Source organism: Channa argus, chromosome 16 (assembly GCF_033026475.1).
Source record: "Channa argus isolate prfri chromosome 16, Channa argus male v1.0, whole genome shotgun sequence".
Classification (NCBI taxonomy): Eukaryota; Metazoa; Chordata; class Actinopteri; order Anabantiformes; family Channidae; genus Channa; species Channa argus.
In genome coordinates this window covers 2402567-2422518 of record NC_090212.1, presented here as the reverse complement: position 1 = coordinate 2422518, position 19952 = coordinate 2402567, and the positions used below count along the sequence as shown (strand labels likewise).

At 37.1% G+C, this 19952-nt stretch overlaps 3 protein-coding genes across 6 annotated transcripts; 1 reads left to right on the top strand and 2 right to left on the bottom strand.

Moving 5' to 3' along the window:
• Nucleotides 1-6218: 6218 nt before the first annotated feature.
• Nucleotides 6219-8933, top strand: pth2 (parathyroid hormone 2). Of its 2 annotated transcripts, none has more exons than XM_067480555.1 (4): nucleotides 6219-6431; nucleotides 7120-7224; nucleotides 7463-7639; nucleotides 8513-8933. In XM_067480555.1, the coding sequence occupies exons 1-4, from the start codon at nucleotides 6421-6423 to the stop codon at nucleotides 8685-8687; spliced, it is 468 nt and encodes a 155-aa protein (XP_067336656.1). In that variant the 5' UTR covers nucleotides 6219-6420; the 3' UTR covers nucleotides 8688-8933. The 2 variants fall into 2 exon arrangements, with proteins under 2 accessions (XP_067336656.1, XP_067336655.1); XM_067480554.1 differs by having other exon boundaries at nucleotides 7460-7639; nucleotides 8513-8901.
• A 192-nt stretch (nucleotides 8934-9125) lies between these two features.
• Nucleotides 9126-15786, bottom strand: tedc1 (tubulin epsilon and delta complex 1). 2 transcript variants are annotated; one of them, XM_067480549.1, is made up of 8 exons: nucleotides 15476-15785; nucleotides 14994-15078; nucleotides 14515-14735; nucleotides 13945-14082; nucleotides 13576-13644; nucleotides 13177-13263; nucleotides 12797-12940; nucleotides 9126-10904 (listed from the first exon to the last, which is right to left on the bottom strand). In XM_067480549.1, exons 1-8 carry the CDS (start codon nucleotides 15617-15619, stop codon nucleotides 10545-10547), a joined length of 1248 nt encoding a protein of 415 aa, XP_067336650.1. In that variant the 5' UTR covers nucleotides 15620-15785; the 3' UTR covers nucleotides 9126-10544. The 2 variants fall into 2 exon arrangements, with proteins under 2 accessions (XP_067336650.1, XP_067336651.1); XM_067480550.1 differs by lacking the exon at nucleotides 9126-10904 and adding an exon at nucleotides 10911-12306 and having other exon boundaries at nucleotides 15476-15786.
• Nucleotides 15787-15986: 200 nt separating this feature from the next.
• On the bottom strand, nucleotides 15987-19631 carry dnal1 (dynein, axonemal, light chain 1). 2 transcript variants are annotated; one of them, XM_067480552.1, is made up of 8 exons: nucleotides 19522-19631; nucleotides 18989-19027; nucleotides 18687-18796; nucleotides 18151-18206; nucleotides 17996-18051; nucleotides 17752-17878; nucleotides 17180-17320; nucleotides 15987-16882 (listed from the first exon to the last, which is right to left on the bottom strand). In XM_067480552.1, the coding sequence occupies exons 1-8, from the start codon at nucleotides 19522-19524 to the stop codon at nucleotides 16839-16841; spliced, it is 576 nt and encodes a 191-aa protein (XP_067336653.1). In that variant the 5' UTR covers nucleotides 19525-19631; the 3' UTR covers nucleotides 15987-16838. The 2 variants fall into 2 exon arrangements, with proteins under 2 accessions (XP_067336653.1, XP_067336654.1); XM_067480553.1 differs by lacking the exon at nucleotides 19522-19631 and adding an exon at nucleotides 19384-19408.
• Nucleotides 19632-19952: the final 321 nt, after the last annotated feature.

Below are 19952 nucleotides of genomic sequence, written 5' to 3'. Positions count from 1 at the left end.
AGCTTTTTTTCAAACTCTTCATACAGCTTGCATCACCGACGTGTGTTACCATTACTAAATGACTTTACACAAGAACAATGGCAACAATTCTCGCTGAGGAAGTATACACTGACAACAGGAAGTAACTGGCAACAAATGAATTATTTTGAATTCGTTACTGTAGAAACACATGCACAAATTAACAAAAGAATTTTGATTATTAACAGTAACTTCAGTCCATTCAACATATAGAAAAGCAAATACTTTCATTCTACTGTAGTCAGACATATTTTGTACCTCAAAATATTTTATCAAAAAACAAAAACAGGCTATTATACTGAGAGATTGGATATTTTGGGAAAAAAAAAAGTAGTCTGTTAACATCTTTCCCCCCATGAGGGTCAAGATGCCCAATTAAGAAAGGGAGGCCCTGTTAAGAGTCTTAACAAGGTCTGATTTTCATAGGGGTTCCCACCTACTCTTTTCCTTGTTGAAAACACATATGTGGGATCAGATGTGGTTTATTTGCTTTGTTTGACCAATTATAAGGGAATTGCAGGATGCGTTTGTTATACTTATTGGTTGTCAGCAATCCCAAACAACATGCGAGCTTCAGCACTACTCCCCCAAAACCATCATGCATAAAATCTGGAGGATGGTGTTAACACTGAAGTGTGTCTGAGTTTTAGATAACACAATGCCTTTTCATCCCAGCACAGCTTGCACTATTCTCCTGAGCTGATTTCAACTGTAAGTTAGTAAGTAAGTAAGTAAGCTTTATTTATTTAGCACTTTTCACAGATAACATCACAAAGTGCTTTACAAGGTGCAATAATGAATAAATAACACAGAAACAAAATAAAATAGTTAAAAAATAGTTTTTCTGTGTAGATGTCTGTCTTTACATCATCACTCTGACACAAGACCGTCAAGTAATTGAGTGGTGAATGTGAGCCTGGAGGCAAATTACTCAATGTCCAGTAGATTGTCATGTGAGAAGTACTCAGAGGAGTGAAAATCTCAAAATCATCTATGTATAACCTTCACAAAATTCTCAGCTCAATCTCTAAAAGAAAACTCTATTTTCCTTGCAGTGGCAGTTTTTAAAGTTCTTTCTCCTAACGATTTATCAATCAACAGAGCACTATTTTAATACTAAAAACTTAAATGATGTTTGACTGACAAGCTTCTTTTGTGCAGCAAAGCTATTTCATGGTACGTCAATACTTATTTTTTTGTGTCTTTTACTTTTTAAATTAGGTAATTTGATATAATTCAAAAGTATACCATAGATCTGGCTTTTTAAGTCTTCAAAAATCATTGCAGCAAATTGAATTCGAACATAACTTGTTCTATTCACTATGTACTTGAAAAAGTCGTTCATGGGATCAGTGATAGAGTTTGAATCATCCCAGAACGTAACAGTGCACCTATAAACGCATTCAATAAAGCACAAATGCCTTATTCAAATTCTTTGAACACTAATTTGTTCCTGGCTATTGTTACTGTATGACCATATATTTTGTCCAACCAATTCAATAATTAAACTGTTAACTGACATCAGGCTTTTTTCCCCAAAGGGCTGCAAGTTTTAATCTTTTAGAGATTTTTTTTAACACTAATTTTGACTTGAATGGTAAAAACATGAAACGCTAAGGCCTTGCTATAAATGAGAAACTGAAAAAAGTAGAAAATGTAAAAAAAAAAAAAAAAGTCTTTAAATCAAGTAACTGTTTTCAACAAATAATGTTGTAAGAGACGACCACCAAAACCTTTGTACCCAATTACAAGCAACTGCTCTGAAGGAGTTTTCAGTGCTATAGATTTCAAGGTTCTTAATCAAATGTTTTAAAACTGGCTTACAAGCATAACTTTTCTCCCAATAATATTTGGCACAATCCGTGTATTTTGTGTTTGTAGTTTAAGAACAGAAAAGTAATAATGAGCATATCAGAAATATGAATTTATGTCATTTATTAATTAATTAATATCACCTGGCGGTTCCAGGCATTATCTGTAACAACTTATACTGTTCAGGGTCATAGGGGGCTGGAGCCTATCCCAGCTGTTTTAAATATAAGAATATAATACGCTTTCTATATAAATATATTATGAACTAATAAATACTAATGTATCATTATGACTGAACCACTTATTTAAACCACTAAGTGGTTTAAATAAGTGGTTTTATCTTTACCAACAATGACCTATGACCTTATTTTAAAATTAATTATTATAATTAATATAATTTTTTTAGAAGGATTTAAAATGGATTACTTTAAATACAATAATCTGCATAGTACTTGAGTAAAAGTCTTGAAGAAAGACTTTGGTACTTGTAGTGGCTGCTCTCAAGTGGTGAGAGGAAGAAATTACAACATTGAGCCAAAAAAAACGGATTTATTATTAACCGTCATTTTTCTATATCCTTCACATGCTTTATTTTAAAAAATGTAGCTTTTTTGTACCATAGTTTTTAACCACTTTCATCCTGTATTGTGGCAGTGCAGAGAAGTTTGAATATATATATTTTTATATTTTTATTTCTACTAAAAACTCCATAATAAAGTTTAAGACAATTTTTTCACAGAGGAAACAGTTAAACCTTGTTGTAGTGCTACTTTGAATGTTGTGTGTGGTACTACACACAGTACCGCTGTTAACAAACCGACATTTAAATTGTATTCTATGGATGAGTATTTACTCTTGTTTTTTATTGAATATTTGTATTTAACAGTTTTTATTGAACATGTTTTTATTAATTAGCTAATTAAAGTTACCAAAGTGTGATTGGGCTACTCTAAGAAGGACAGGAGGAAAGTGTGTACAGAGAGAGAAGAGGAAAGCCAAGAGTGTAGGACTGACAGTAGGGACTTTGAATGTTGGGACTATGACAATGAAGGCTAGAGAGTTGATTGACATGATGCAGAGAAGGAAGGTGGACATACTGTGTGTCCTGGAGACCAGGTGGAGAGGTAGCAAGGCTAGAAGCTTAGGAGCAGGGTTCAAGTTGTTCTACCATGGGTCAGATGGAAAAGAGAAATGGAGTAGGAGTTATCCTGAAAGAGGAGTTTGTGAGGAATGTTCTAGGGGTGAAAAGAGTATCAGACAGGTTGATGAGTCTGAAGCTGGAAATTGAAGGCATGATGTTCAATGTTGTTAGTGGTTATGCCCCACAGGTAGGATGTGATGAAAAAGAGAAGGAGAGTGAGTTAGATGAAGTGATGAAGAGCATCCCCAGAGGTGAGAGAGTGGTGATTGGTGCAGATTTCAATGGGCATGTAGGTGAAGGGAACAGAGGTGATGAGAATGTGATAGGCAGGTTTGGTCTTCAGGACAGGAACACAGAAGGACAGATGGTGGTTGACTTTGCAAAGAGGATGGAAATGGCTGTAGTGAACACTTTCTTCCAGAAGAGGCAGGAACATAGGGTGACGTATAAGAACGGAGGTAGAAGCACTCAGGTGGACGACATCTTGTGTTGACGTTGTAATCTGAAAGAGATTAATGAATGCAAATTATTGGTAGGGGAGAGTGTAACCAGACAACACAGGATAGTGGTGTGTAAAAGGACTCCAGTGGTGAGGACGATGAAGAGGACTAAGCCAGAGCAGAGGACGAAGTGGTGGAAGTGGAAAAAGGAAGAATGTTGTGTAGATTTCAGGGAGGAACTGAGACAGACTATGGGTGGTCAGGAAGTGCTTCCAGATGACTGGACCACTACAGCTAATGTGATCAGGGAGACAGGTAGGAGGGTACTCGGTGTGTCATCTGGAAAGAGGAAAGTGGACAAGGAGACTTGGTGGTGGAACGAGGAAGTTCAGGAGTGTATACAGAGAAAGAGGTTAGCTAAGAAGAAGTGGGACACTGAGAGGACTGAAGAGTGTAGACAGGATTACAGGGAGATGCAGCGTAAGGTGAAGGTAGAGGTGGCAAAGGCCAAACAAAGAGCATATGAGGACTTGTATGTTAGGTTGGATACTAAAGAGGGAGATGGTGGATTTGTACAGGTTGGAAAGACAAAGAGACAGAGATGGGAAGGATGTGCAGCAGGTTAGTGTGAACAGTCTTAGTTTGATGAAGTCCACAGAAAAACATCATCTTCAAAAAGCAGCAAAGCAGTTTTGAGGCCCCCGAACCAGACACTGTCCACCAAGTCCAAATTCCTGGAAAGAAATAGCCTTTTCACCCTAAACACCACAAGTTTTAAGCTAACATATAATACGACCTCGTTGGTTCCATGCATACTCGAACCCTAACCCATGAGTTTTACTTAAATCTTCTCTTTTTGTTTCTCTCGTTGTTTGTTTCTCTTGTTCAGCTTTTTAAAACTCATTATTACAGTATTAATGGCCCTATGCTGATGTCATGGGTGTCATCAAGTTCTGGCATCAAAAAAGGTAAAAACAAAACAAAAAAAACTTGATTCACACAAATTTCCTTATGATTCAATCATTGCTTTAAAGTATCTTCTAACAGATGAATTCATAAACACTTCAATGATGGAGAGACGTAGGTAAGCGTGAGGTGACTCAGACTCTGTGTCTCAAGCTTGTTATCCTGTGTAAAGTCAGAGTGCTGCAGAGCCATTGTTAAGCCCAGCTGCTTCCTGTCCATGGGTCATTATTTCCAACCAGAAGGATAACAAGGTCCTCAAATGGTAACAGCATGCTGTATGCTAACTCTACAAAATCTCCACCTGGGTGCCTTTTGTCTCGCTTCCATGTCTTAAGGCTTCCACACACAGAAAATGTTTCATAGCCCCTGAGGAAAATGATCAAATAGAGATGTCTCATATAATACATCAATCACTTTTTGTAGTGGTTATCTTTGGAGATAGGAGGTTTCTCAAATGTGACATACTAACAAGGTCTCTTTGTCCAGTAGCTTTGTCTGTCTCTTCCACTAAGCTATATTTTTGACATGTCAATGGCTTTGAACATTTGAACAAGGTTAGTAAGATGATGTGATGGCAGGATGGAACTGTTCATCGTTTCCTATTATTCTTGGGGGTCCACTAGATATGCATGTGCTTGAATGTGTGGTTTTTTGTTGTTGTTGTTGTTGTTGTTGTTATAAATCCCTCATCCCCCTCATTAATATTAATAATAATATCAAACGTGTTAAAGGCTAATATGCCTGGATTAAAACCCATCACAATCTACACCTTGGATTATTTTCAGCTACTAAAATACACCTGAAGCAACAAGCAACCGCTTGCATCAATGCTCAATAAAAAAACAAACAAAAAAAAAAAAAAAACAGCTGCAATAGCCCATACACATCTGCAAGTTTTTTGGAACATGCTGTTCATATTCTATACAAATCTGGTGCTTGTTCATGTACCTTTAGCCAAACAAACAAATCTGAACAGTGATCTACTGGACAACTTGGAGACATTTGTCTGTAGAAAGGTATGTGTGGTGATGTGACTTGGCTTTTCACCAAAACAGGATCTTTGTTGCTATAGTTCTAGTTGAGTGTTACTGTGTAGTTGAGTACACAGTGTTAATATTTTCTCTGCTCTTCCTGTATCAAAATCTACCTTCACAATTCAGCATCCTTTTCTTCTGTTGAAGGAAGTCATTTTCACTTTAAGTTAAATAAAAGTCTCTTGTACAGCAGCCAAAGTTCGTGAGTAACATGTTAACAAGCTGGAAAATTTACCAACTGACAAATTAATGAATAATACTAAACTGTGCACTAATTGTACTGTATGTGAGCTTTGCCAAATGAAGTTAAACGATGATTGTATACAAAAGAAGAGTTTACAGCTTGCATCCATTTTCCCCATCACTGTCAAACCAGTTACTGAAATCTTCTATCTTATCATTTGAATTTGTCATAACACTCTATTGATTTGAAAGGAGAATATTTTTAGCTAGACATAAATGTTTTTGTGTAGATAAAGTAAAAAAGTCTAGATGAGAAAAATCCACAGTCGAACACACTCTTACATACTGTATTGACACATAGACGCACTATAATGATTTTCAGTAATAAGATGCAGAGTCCTCTACCTCAGCACCATGACTAAGTCTTTGAAACGGGACACTAACAAGCTAACACCACTTCCTTCTGCATGCTAAACTCAAAGTTGGTTTGATCTGGTAAAAGGGGGTATGCTTGTGTATGTGTGTGGGTGGGTGAGTTGGGGGTCGGGGGGGGGTTGAAGCACTGTAGTCCAGGGTATATAAGTATGTAACGCAAGCATCCGGTTGCTTTTACTCTATGTTTGCACAGAAGCAACGCAAAAAAACAAGAGTGGAGATCCAAGTTTTTATTCAAAGTTCTTTCTGTTTAGAAGAGACTAACATAGAAATAAGTGGTTTTGTTCTTTGCTGGTTGTTCGTCCAACAACGTTTCTCTGCTTGGGTGACAGCTGACCTGTAACCACTGACATTTAAGACGCTGCTTTCAGGCTACTAACAAGCAGAACACATGAGAAGCAGGTATGTAAGAATCCAGCCAACATCCAGCCTCTTAATAACTTTAGGAACTTTTTTAAACAACACCTTTCCATGAAGCTGTTGTTATTTTAAGCTGCAGTGCAGGTTCGAGAACGACACATTCATGGATTTGTCTTTAGATCGCAAAGAACATACTAATTATTATCAACATTTATTATTCATGTATTTTATTTTTAACGTAGCATTAAAGTAGCCGTGAGATGTGAGTACAGATTCTAATGAATATTGTTGCAGATGTATTTTGACTTACTTATTTGTAAAAACATTATGTTTGTATTTTAAAGGTGGTTTTACATACATTTAAGTAATTAATGAGCATTTTACAGGTTTTTAGTATCTTTTTTAATTTAAGTTAAAGTGCATAGTGATAATCGCCATTATTTTCCAAAAACATAAAAATGTTCTTTATGCTGTTTTGTTTTAATGATGTAATATTTTATCACATGTATATATGTAATTATCACAGACTTCTTTGAATTAAATATACAGCAAACTCAACATGTCAATTTTCACTGGATCACTCAAAGTACTGGCTCACTATATGCAAACTGCAGTGTTTTTCTCCTCTGATTATTTATGAGGTTGTGGAGAGAGTCGACTTGGCAATTACAAGAACCTTTTATCAGTTAATATATATTTTTGAAGATTTTTTCCATTTCTTTTTTTTAAGGATGTCTCTGCTGCCTGTTTTCCCATGTACATCAATCCTGCTGCTTTGCATTCTGGGTATGACCTTAGTGACATCTGGCTTCCCTCAGCCACGCCTGACTATTAGGTGACTATTTGTTAAATCTTATGAATTTCCTTTGCACTCTTTCTACAATGTATTAATTAGATACATAATAATAATAAATATATCGCATTGTAAACAATATTGATACTAAGATAAACAATTTAAATGTTCAGTATTTTTACTTACATTATATCTTTCTGAGCCGTCCTTTGCAAATATTCTAAGGTCCCAGTTTCCTTCTAAAAAAATCTTTAAGTGTCATCTGATCTGATTCCAGAAGTTCTGACGATTCAGAGGAATCTAAACGAGACGACTGGGATGTCCTCTTTCCCTCCATTTCTCTAAGTGATTGGAGTGTTCAGATGATGTTAGCGCCTAGTCTCAGAGCAGCAGCCAACAGCAAAGCAGGACTGATGAGGGAAGAGTGGCTTTTTGCCCCAGAACGGGCAGAGACAAGGTAACTGCACAATGATGAGAAAATTGCTAATGTAATATAACATTGTCGCAAAAGTTGTAATAAAGTGAAACCTTACTGTATTCAGTAGTACTTCACAAGTCTTGTATATATACATCATATCATATATCATAGCCTGTATTTTGGGGGTTAGCAATGCATATAGTCCATCTGTCTGTCAAGTCTTGTGTGAACATCCATTGGTGAAAGAAGAACTCAGATGATACATTTAACTAAGAGTAGTAATACAACAGCGTATTAAAATAAAAGTACACTTTAAGCAGAATAGCTCAAGGTACCTGAGTGAATATAATTATAAGGCATTCGTGTGTTCATCAGTTTAACGTTGCAGCTGGTAATGATAAAGCAGATTTAACAACCATATACGCAGTTAATTATTATTCAAAATACTGTACTGTATTTCACACCAGGGATCAATAAAATCTTTAAGCTGTATTTTTATTACTAATGCAACTCTGAAAAGTATCTAGAAAGTACAGTATAATATGGATGTCACTGACCCACCCATTATATACCCACTAGGGTAGTGGTTCTAAAATGTATTTGATCTTTATTGAAAATACATGAGACCCTTGCCATAGTTTCCTTTTTTGTCCTTTCGGATCATCCCGTGAGTTCAGGGACGCCACAGCGGAACATTGTCTGCACGTTCATTTGGCAGTTTTTTGTTTTGTTTTTTTAACGCCAGATGACCTTCCTGATGCAACCCTCCCCAATTTCACATCACCTTACATCATTCTAAATGTTGGGGAACTCACCAGTGCTCCACTGTCTGCTGTACAGCTGTAGTAGTGCTGGAGTGTGTGGTACCTGGATTGTATTCTGTCACTAACCTCACGATCTGTATATGTCCAGCATGGAGAGGACATGGCCTGCTGAGTGGTCATCTCAGGGAGCCGGAACAGTGAAGAGAAACATGGTGGTGGCTGATGATGCGGCCTTCAGAGAGAAGAGTAAGCTCCTCACGTCGATGGAAAGACAGAAGTGGCTCAACTCCTACATGCAGAAACTACTGGTGGTTAATTCTTGATAATTTAGTCTCACTGATATCTAAGCTAGAGAAAAATAACTGAGATTCACCAGTTCTGTGGGTGATTTCTCAGTAAATCAACGTATTAGACAAGAAGTGAGCGTACACATCAAATTATTAACCACCGGTATTATTATTTCAAGCCTCCGGATTTCTGTTCCTTGCAGCATTTTCCATATTTTATGCCAGTCCTGCTAATAAAGCTATTCATTTTTCAAAAGATTAAATAAACAACTCAGAAAAAAACATACATCTGAATAGTTTGTAATTTGGTCTTTTTAATTTGCTGAATAAATAAAAAAGCAACTGTAGTTTCTGTTTGACTTACTGAGATCGTGACAGCGGATTTTAACAGTAGTGTCATTTCAAAATACTAAATACTTCAAATGGTTTACCTGTAGCCATTTGTAGGCAAATTTAGGCTTTTAATAAAAAACTGCAAAACATTTTACCAAAGTAAGAGTAAAAAGCTGGTATGAATTAGGATTTGATTATCCTAGATTAGACTGGTGCTTTGCTGACTTAGTTTGCTTTTAGTGCAAGTCAAAATATTGTTTATATTGTGATAATTCTAGACCTTATAGTTGCATGACATGTGCATAGTGTACATGTCCTAGAAACACAACACAAATAGAGGAAGTATGTATTTTGTGTGTGTGTGTGTGAGTTTGCATGGCTGATGTGACTTGTAGCCCCAAAACTATGTAAAATATTATTATATATTTTTAAGTCTATATCATGCACTCTTTGTCAGTTTTATTAGGCAAAGAAATAGACAGTGGGTATAAAAAAGTATCAACTTCATGTCAATTTCATGTGAAAGTGAAAACAGATGTCTACAAAGTCATCAAATTTAGTAAAAAAAAAATTTTAAAAAGTGAAAATAAATAAGATTCACCCTTCACCTGAGTGCATTGAATGTGTTTAAAGGAATCTAGTATAAATACACCTGCATCTAGAATGTCCAATTACCTATGAATCAACATCTACACCATAAAGATAAAAAACTCCAATGAAGATTATTTTCAAGTGCATTTCCTGGCCATTAAATAGCATCTCTTGGAGCACAGGAAAACTATAATGAAGAAATGTTGGGAATGCTTAGAGCAGGCTGTCCAACAAGGAAATGAAAGGGGGAGGCCACCAAGACACCTATGACTCTGAAGGAGTTAACAGCTTCAGAAGCTGAGATGCGAGTAACTGTACATGTTGCCCAGGTTGTTCAGCAGTCAAATATTTATGGGAGAGAAAAAGAGAAAAATGGTCAAATTAAATTTCAGCTAGTTTTTCTTATGGCAGAGAGTCTTATGTCAGTTGGAAGAGGTGTCTAAGATCAAAACTGGGCGTTTGGGTATCAGACTAGACAGTATGTGAAACCTGCAGTTGTGGTACTCTAATCCTTTAAACACATTCACTGGTTTCAGGTGATCTCAACTTAAATGTGAAATGTTGGAAACCAACTGGCTGCACTATTAATGATTCAGCCGAGTTACTTCAAAGGGGGAAAATCTTTATAAAAATCACTCATTGTAGTTTGATATTTCTGATTAATTTAAATTAGATTTCGAGATGCAAAGGTTAATTGCGTTTTAATTTTCATTGTGATATATTTGGGAGGATATAGACTTTATCAAGAATAAATCACACTGTCGTAATAATTTCATGAGAAAAGGTAAAAAAATATTGTATTCCAACTTTATGGGCAATAGTGTATATTCAAACTGTCTATTTAGAAATTATTAAAGTGCTCATCTCACCATGTCAATGAAAAAAAGAGAGACAGATCCTTTTCCCTTTGATGAGAACACCTCATTTACTATTGCACAATTCAATTTAAAAAAAAAAAAAAAAAAAGGTCTATGGTGGTATCAACACCAGTTCATCCAGCCTGCCAATCATTTCCTGCAGCAGCACCTTGTTGGCCATCCTCTGTCGGTCCCTCCTCTCCAGCAGCTGAGCCTCTGTCTGAAGAAGCATCTGTGCAGCCTGTGAGGCTTGGAGCTCATCTGCAGCCTTGGCTCTCTCATCTAGCCCCTCTATGTGGTAGCTGCTGTGTCTGACTGGCATCTCAGCCTGGAGCCTGGCTCTGTAAGTCTGAGAGAGGGAGGGCAGGGATGGGACAGAAAAGAGAAGAGGGAGGGAGGAGGGGTCTAGTCCACTGTGCGTCCTCTCTTTTCCTATGTCCTTAGTATCCCATACACATCCCCTTTGTCCTTTCTGGCAAAAAAATCGGAGAGAAACAGAGCACGAAACTATCATTTTCAAACTTCATATGACTGGAAGAACAGAGATGATGTGTACTGATGATATAAAAAAAAAAGATAAATAAGAGTGCGACAGCTGCCTCTGTTACAAACAATGCGGCCTTGCCTTTGCTCCATTTCCATCAAACGAACAATATTTCAGCCAAACAAACCAAAACGTATGCAGGTAACCACTGTAGCATGCAGACGGTGTAACTCACATGATGTCGCTCCCATCTCCCAAGAGTTTACAGCATGACCCAGCTTCACATTTTTTAGAAGTGACTTCATCCATGCATTCAGTGGATTTGGTACAATCCACAAAATTTCTGGTACCATGACGTGACTAATTTGCAGTTTGTTTGTTTTTTTTAAAGCAGCATACAAATTTTCATAGGCAAAGCACCTCCATGCAAGTGAGAGCAATACATATCTAAGTATTAATTAAAATTCCAAGGCTGGTGGAGTCTACATAGGGAAATGATCCAGTTACAAGAGAGTAAATCTCCACTTCAACTACCATCCTGAGTTTAGGGCACAGATTAATTCAACACGCCAGAGTGTGTAGTCGGGTTAACCCACCCAAATTTGGTGGGTATTAATTTCAAGCACTGCATATTTCTGTGGCAGACTGCTGTCCCAGTCCTGTTCCATGGATAGACTAAGGCATTTTGTCCCCGAGGCCATCAGACTGTTCAACTCCTCTCAGTACCACAAGGCTGAACAATGCTGTCTGTGTGGTTGCATCTTGAACTGTGGTACTGTTGTAGTCCTGCACAACCCTGACCCTTATCAATACTACTACTAGTGACTAAGCTAACTTGGTTTTTTGGCTCAGTGTAAGGGTATTTCCGCTTTACGCTGTGCAACACAGTGACATAGTAACAGGGATGGAGTAGTGTTTTCTCTGCCAATGAATAAAATTATTATATTTGTGTAGTTACAAGCATAAATATTCATAAAGCAGAACATTTAGTCAGGTTGCTGTATTTCAACGTCAGAATATTTTTATGTGACATGCTTGATAAACATGACCACTATCACCACTTTTGTCGCTTATCTCTCTCTCTCTCTCTCTCTCCTGTACACAGATTGACATAGATCTCAGACAAGCATATTTAATGTTATGTTATGTGGCTCCTTACACACATGTAAACAGAAATACTGTCATAAGCAATAGCTGTAAGTATGTGAAGCTTACTAGCTTTACCTTACAGGTACCTTACAAGTTGGTTAGCTTTACATTAGAACCAACAAAACAGACTGAAAACATGCAGAGCGTAGGTGGCAGCTTCCACGCTTACATCATACGAAGAGGTGGCTGGTTCCTCTGCAACTAAATGTTTACTTGCCCTTGTGAAGACCTTCTCCTTTTTCTGTGGTGCAACAAAGTTGTTAGCACCTTAAAACTTCCTCCTTCGTCTGGCCTAATTGCCCGCACCCATTTTCTTTTGTTGTGGAGAGAAATGAGTGAAATGACAAGTATGGTTGTTTTTGCATCGAACACAAACATTTAGGTAAACTCCAAAAGCTATGATTTTTAGATATTGCCATTGTGTAATAACTTACACTGGAAGTTAAGCAGCCCAATTTCAGGAGTTTCCGGTTGAGAAATGCGGATGTAAAAAAGGTCTTATTGTCTATGGCTGATTCGATAAAAGAAATTAAAACTTTTGACACAACACTACCTGTCTATTTATCAGTAATCAACAGACTTTATGCTGTTTGAGAAGGGATGTATTCATGAAGCACAATGCATCACTGCCCTTTGTCAGATCCACTCTGAGTGTGTCATTCTCTGGCCATGTTCAGTATTTTTACATGCGTTTCGTGTGGTTATGTTTGTTTAATGTATGGGAAACACACCTGTGCTGTGGGCAGTTTTAATAGCATGTCCTCCAGTTTTTGTAACTCCGGGTTTCCATTGGGACACACCCTTGGGCTCACGTTCGGAACATGTGTAGATCTCTTGCCAACAGGTTCTGAAAGATGGCACTCCACCACACTGTCCTGCACACACACACACACACACACACTTCTATTTTTGAAATTTCATTGAAATATTGCACATTGCAAGATTGTGACGACCTCGCTGTCAAAATGTCAGATGTCCTCACTTCAGTAATTCAATTTAATGAAAATTCAAACCGGCCCTCAGTTTGCTATACACACACACATTTAGCAGCAGTCATTGTACAAATGACCAAAACCAGTTCTAAAAACTATAACTACTGGGTCTGACTCACCATCCAGGTCCAGAAAGATTTCTCCACCTTTTTCCAGTTGACATATGCTTCCAAGAGGTCACAGAGCTGCCGCATTCTAATACAGTCCTATAACAGAGACATACACATTTGCAACGATACAACATATTGTATAAAGGCAATTAATACCTCATGTTATAGTAGATATAGTAGTACATTTAGCATTTTTGAAGAAGACAAAGAAGTCACTCAAACAATAATTTAAATTTCAAGTAGTTAAAGAAAAAAAGCAAAAACATAATTGTCACTACATACAGGTTTTCTTCTCACAGCAAACAGAATAGTTGTAAGTTGCAAATAAAACCCTGTTTAAGTTTAACTGTAATACATCACCAGGCAGAACATATTATTAGTAATTTACCTCTATTAACACACACTTACATCCTTTAGTACTGTGGAGCTTTGATCAGAGAAGGATGGTGTAGTGGAGGACACGCTGGCAGAACAAACCTGTGAACAGATTCATTTGATTAGTCATAGCTTAAAAAAAATGGTTTGTTGTTTATAATTAGTTCAAATGTTAGTTTAAACCTTAGGCTGTTTTTGTATGGTTTCTGTCCGTTGATGTTTAAGTGACTGAGGTTAAAAGGTTTTGCATGCACATTTACATTGGCAGACCTGTGTCTCTGCAAAGATCCTGCAGTAAAATATGCTCTAAAATCTGTACTTTGCTGAACTTTAAGCAACGTTTTTCTTGGCAAAAGAAAACAGAAAAGCAGTCTGCGTAAATGAAAACATGGGTCTCCTCACTGCGTGAATCAACTGAGTTCGCTCCTCTAACATGGAGAGCAGGATTCGTCCCTGGTGCCTCAAATTGCCAATGAGCCACTGAAGTTTCCGCAGGGAGGCAGAGTCCAACTGGAGCTCATCAGAAACCTCAGTGTTGGCCTAACATGCAGATACACATAATAGGGAAAAAACAGAACATAATTATGTAAAGAATGTGATTTACAAATATACTAGGTTGGTCTTAAAGGGCAACTTTATCAAATTTCCACTTGCTGCCTATGGTTGTGGTCTAAGGAGTATATGTACATGAATGGTTTGAAATTCTCTGTGCTTTCCATTATATATCTTTCTGCTTCTGGCTGAAAAAAAAAATCCTCCAGTGAATGTCATGAAGTACAGATAATGTCATCTCTTTCTTCTGACTATGAAATTTGTAGTTTGGGTCAACTTGCTCCTCCAGAACTCATTTAAATGACATAATTTGAAATAATAACTAATGCAGATGATGTCATCCAAACTAGAACGATAAGCACTACAGTAAGTACAAATGTGGTGAAGTTACCATTCAGTCGTAATACCAGATGAACTTACAGGTATAGATGTGAGAAGAGTTTTGTCTAATTGTTGAACTCGTTGTGTCAGCAGGTTTTCAAGTGTTCCTGTAGCGAGCAGCCAACCTAGTGCCAAGAGGAGATCTTTGCTGGAGAAACTCCTTCCCTCCATCCCTTCTCCTTCTCTTTCCTCCCTCGCATATATCCAGTGTGCATGATAACCAGTCTGCCAGAGACCTGCAGCCACCAGCTTCCTGTCATCTGAGATAACACTTTGTCACTCAGCAAACCCATGGAACTATTTTCATCCCTTTAAGACACATCTAAATAATGGATAAATCATGGCACAGGGAGTCAACTAAGAAGTCAGATTATTGAGACAATGCAAAAAGTTTATTTCAAAACTTTGCAGATTTCTAGGTACGGCAGATTTTATGTGCTGTACTTTCAAATTATACAAAACCAGATGAAATAAAAATCAGCCCCAATGGAACAAAGAGCCAAGAAACATTCACTGACCTCCTTTAAACTGGACACATGCTTCTGAGGAAACAATGCCAGTTTTCTTTAGGATGTTGGCAAGGAGCTGCCGAAACAGACTTTCCTAGGTAAAGAACAGCAAGCGTGTATTAGGCAGAGTTGTCACTGAAAGACAGGAACATACCTCTGCCTGGTCTGAAACTTATTTTTACTTCCTTTTTATGACCCACATTCCCTTCATACTAGTTATAAAACTAATGTTCCTGCAGTGAGCCAACTGGTGTCAATGTATACATTTTGACAAAATACAGTTCTTGTCTTTAATAAGGACTTCTTTATGGAACACGAAGTTATATTTGTTTCCTGCAAGATAACAGGTAGATCCAATTCTCAGACAACTGCAGTAGTTTAAAGTACACTATTTGAATTGTAATAAAATGGGCAGTTGTAAGTATCTTAAAATTGCTGTACGTAACTATAGCACTTAAGAAAATGTATGTAGTTCCAGTAGATGTACGTACCACCTCGACTCCACCACCAAATTTTGCACGTCTGAATGTCTCCGGTGTGGGCACAGCTTCCAGGCCTGTAGCCGCTAACAGTTTACAGAGACTTCCAATAACCTGCTTCACCTCCACGCTCACAGCCGACTTACTCCGCTGCATTGCGACCTCTGCACAGTACAGGTGTCTAAGCAACGTATGCACAGGCTCGGGTGTCTTTATTTAGTCCGACAGAGTAACGTTCACATCTGTAAAGACACTTTAAACTACCCTTCTTCGAAGTTAAGCCGTTGATATTTCGCGGCAATGACAACTTCCGGGTAGGAAGACGTTGCCAAGGAAGCTAATGCACGAAATAATGAATGACATTTAAATTAACCAATTGGAAATCTGACTCTGAGAGACGTGGGTCGGTGGCCGATAAACAGATTCTTAACAACTATTATTATGCATTTTACTCATATATGTGCTCAAATCAACATTTTATGTATTTACCTCTTATTTTATCAGTTGTAGAACTGACAGGAAAAAAAATGCGTAACCTTTTAATGTGAATTATACAACTTTGTAATTCAAGTGATTTTAATCACATAAGTCTAACGGTCCCATTACAAAACCAACTTTAACATAACAAGTCAAGAACAATATCAATAGCTTTTTTATATTACAATATTTTTTGAACACACATTTTTAAACATTTACACTACATTTATAAATGTGCAAACTGCAGTTTGCAATATCTTTAAAAAAATGAAAACATATTTGTTTAAAGACAGCAGACAATAGAGACTAGTCCTTACATCGCCCAGACTCCATTGGAAAGTCATACAGTTTTTTACATTAGCTGATTTAAGGCTACAAAATACAAATTAAGCTCATGGTTTAATGAAATGTGGTTTCCAGTCATGCGCAAGAAGCATTGTTCTGTTCCAGTATTTGCAACATGTTATCTTTTTTGTCTTTGTAATTTTCCAAAAAAGTTTTTTCCAAAAAATTAAGGGTTTTGTGAAATGTTTTCTTAAAATTAAAGTAAATTTCTCCTGTGCTTTTTTGTTTTGTGAAATGGAGAGCTACCTAAGTTAGGTATTAAGCCGTGATTTTAGCAAGTTCACAAACTCTGAATTTGAGACTGACACTAATATGTATTTCTCCCAACTCCTATTGGACGAGAGAATGTTCAGCAGCACAGAGCAAATAGAATTACCTGATAACATCTGGTCCACATAAATGTCTCTGCTCTCTAGTCTGTGTGCTACACTGTGCTTGTTAGGACAACTTAGAGGTATATGAAACACTCTACAAAACAGTATTTTAGCCAATGAACGGTAAAAAGGGAAGACTCCCAGTGTAGGGAGTTGATGTTTGCGGAGAATTATGCTTCTCAGCTATCTCCCTCATCTTCTTCCTGTTTGATGACTGGGGTTCCTACAAGCAAGGGAAAAAGAGATCAACAATTGTGTCTTCAAACCAAGGACTTGTTACTTGTAACTGATAATGTAAAAGTTGGCTCCTGATTTTTGCATGATGCCTTGGTTTCCTTTTACAGTCTTCAAATTATATTTACTGGTGTTGATGCATTTGCAAATTCCTAAAAAGTTCATTTCTAGGTTAAAAGAGTACAATTTACCAACTTGGTACCAATTATGAGAAAACTTCAAGGAGAAAGTTCCTTGAGTGAATGTCAGTATATGCAATTACACACAGGTGCTTAAATATTCTTACCATCTAGTTTCTTCAGCTTAGGAAGTCTTTTAGAGGCTTCATCCATCCAGGTTCCCTCAGCTGAATGCTTCTCCTCCAGTGGGTTTCCAACGAACACTAGGTCTACGAGGCATGGCAAGTCAGCTAGCCTCACAAATTCTCCTTCACAAGACAGAAACAATTTCAGATACAAAATTAAATAGTGCTACATTTAGGGGTTTCAACACAAGCACGTCATCAAAAAGATTAAATACACTAAACTAAAAGACCTATGATGAGAAGTGACCTATTTAGTTTGAATAAGAAAATTTCCTTCCCATAAAATATGTAGAGGGTACTTTGCTTTCAGCAAACAATGCAGCTAAAGCCTGTAGTGTCAGACACTGGGGGGAAAAAATAGTTCATATGTTGTACTATATTTATCCTCGTTAATTAAACAAACGGAGGCAGGAAAGGAAGGAGGAAGACTTTCATGTTCTGAAATATGTCATTTAGCCTCATAAACACTTAATCAACAAACCTACATACTAATACCATCTAATTAACTACATTTATTTTAACTTTAGTTACCTTTATGTATAATTGTAGCTTACCCCATTCTTTGACCAGGTTGTTGGACATATACAGGACTTTCAGGTTCTTCATGCATTGGATTCCTTTCAGCTTTTCTATTAAGTTATAAGAGATCCACAATTCTTCTAATGTGTCCCCTACTGCCTCCTTCACACACACACACAAAATATGTACATTATTTAGCATCTGCAAACACATCTAAAACTTCTTTATGTTCGGAAAAGTGATAAAATGTTGTCAAGAAATAAAAATGCCGTCTCTTACCAGCCCAGTGAGCACCTTTATGTTATTTCTTCCTAATGACAATATTCTCAGGTTTTCTAAAAGGACAACATGATGTCAAAACAACAGATTTCCATCTTTAAACCTAATATGCGTCTACAGTATGAAACACTGTATCTATTCAGTCTTTAACTCACTCAGGCCATTGAGATTGGTTATTTTTTCAATGCAGTTTGTGGACAGAGACAGCTTTCTGTGGATGATACAAGTAGAACAGTAGAGTCAGATATTGCAAGAACAATATAATAGTCTGGCCTGAAATGTCAATAACTAAACACCATCACCATGTTTACTGTTAAACTGTAAATTTAGTTAATGCATTGTGAAGTATAAATTTTTTATTAAATATTAGTATTTTTGTGGCAAAATCTACATTTTGTATCAATGCATTTGTAAGTGTTTGAGTGATCAGTGTTAATAAGTGAATTTGGTTTCACTCATTAAGTGTGTGTTATATGCTGCCATCTATTCTGCTGCCAATGCTGAGCTGTTGCCACTCTAGAGATACAGACATATTACAGTCTGTGATGGAACTGATGAAAAAACTTCTGTGTTAAATGGAAAGTTTAGTTGTTATTACTAGTTTAGTTGTAGCTCTAATGTTAAATAATTGTCATATTCTAACATACTATGAATAAAACTTAATGAGCAACTGTATCAATGCAGGACATACTCGCAGTTGGTGAGTGTGGAGAGAGATGCATCCATTTTCTCTATAGGAGGAACCTGGCCATACAGTTTTATGACTTTAGCTTCATTTGCTTTCTCCCCTGATTTCTCCTCCTGAGCACACAACAACCAGATTTGAACACCCACACACAAACATAAAGATCAAAAGATGCAATTACAACAAGTATGCTCACATAAATTAGCTAAAACAAACTTCCATTTACGAATGTTTGTACTTGTTAAGTGGTAAATAGTACTATGGTATGCTGTCTGTGTGTCTGTCAGTTTTGTGTATATGCCACTTACCCATTTGGACAGAGTATCTTTCACTGTTGTTGCTTTGGCCTGGGAACATTCCATGACATTTGATTTAAAAAACAGAGAAGCTGGATTATATCATAATGACAAAATACTAAATAGGATGTTAGTGTACTGTTGACAGGCACACATTTTCCCCAATATTAAGGCTAATATAGTATTTAATATATTTTGAATTTGGGGTTTGGTTGTTTGGTACATGGTATTATGTGAGTAACCTCCCAAAACAAGAATTAGCAGTGGAAAAAAGACAAAAGACATTGAGTCTCCCAAACCCGACTCAGACCTACCTAAGCTAGCTGAGCTGAGCTGTTAGCCACTGAAGCTAACGCTAACGTTAGGTTAGCTAACTGGCTAATTCAAGTAATCACATATTAGCTCACTGCGACAACAATGTAGCGTGTAAAATGAACTGTGACTCGCAGACACGAAGGCACCGCATATTTGAATTGGTGGTTACATTTGTGGTCGTATAAATTAGCTAAGAAAAAAATAGCAAATAGCCACAAAAGAACACCCACCATGTTGATGGTTGATGCCTGCTCTGGTTGCTATGGCAATGACAAACAACCGAGAAGCTGCGCATGGGCAGGGTGACTGTGATTGAGCCTGCCCCAATTACGAAAACAACACGTAACGGCAGAGGGATAAAAGATATAAACGAACATCGTTTTTCCCACTCTTTATAGAATACGGGGTTGTGCCCTCATTTTATCTATAATTTATATTTAAGATAAAATACATTAAAGCTCCGTTGTGAAGTATCGGTTGTGTGTTCAATGTGCATAGGTGAAAATGAGAAAAATGTCTCCTCATACCGAGTAATGTGAAGTATGAGCCTGACTTTGTTAAATTTACTATAGATTTAGGATATTACATGGAAAACAAAATAAGGAAAAGAGTATAAAAATGGCAAGATGCAAAATATGTCATTGTCCATTTAGATCAAGCT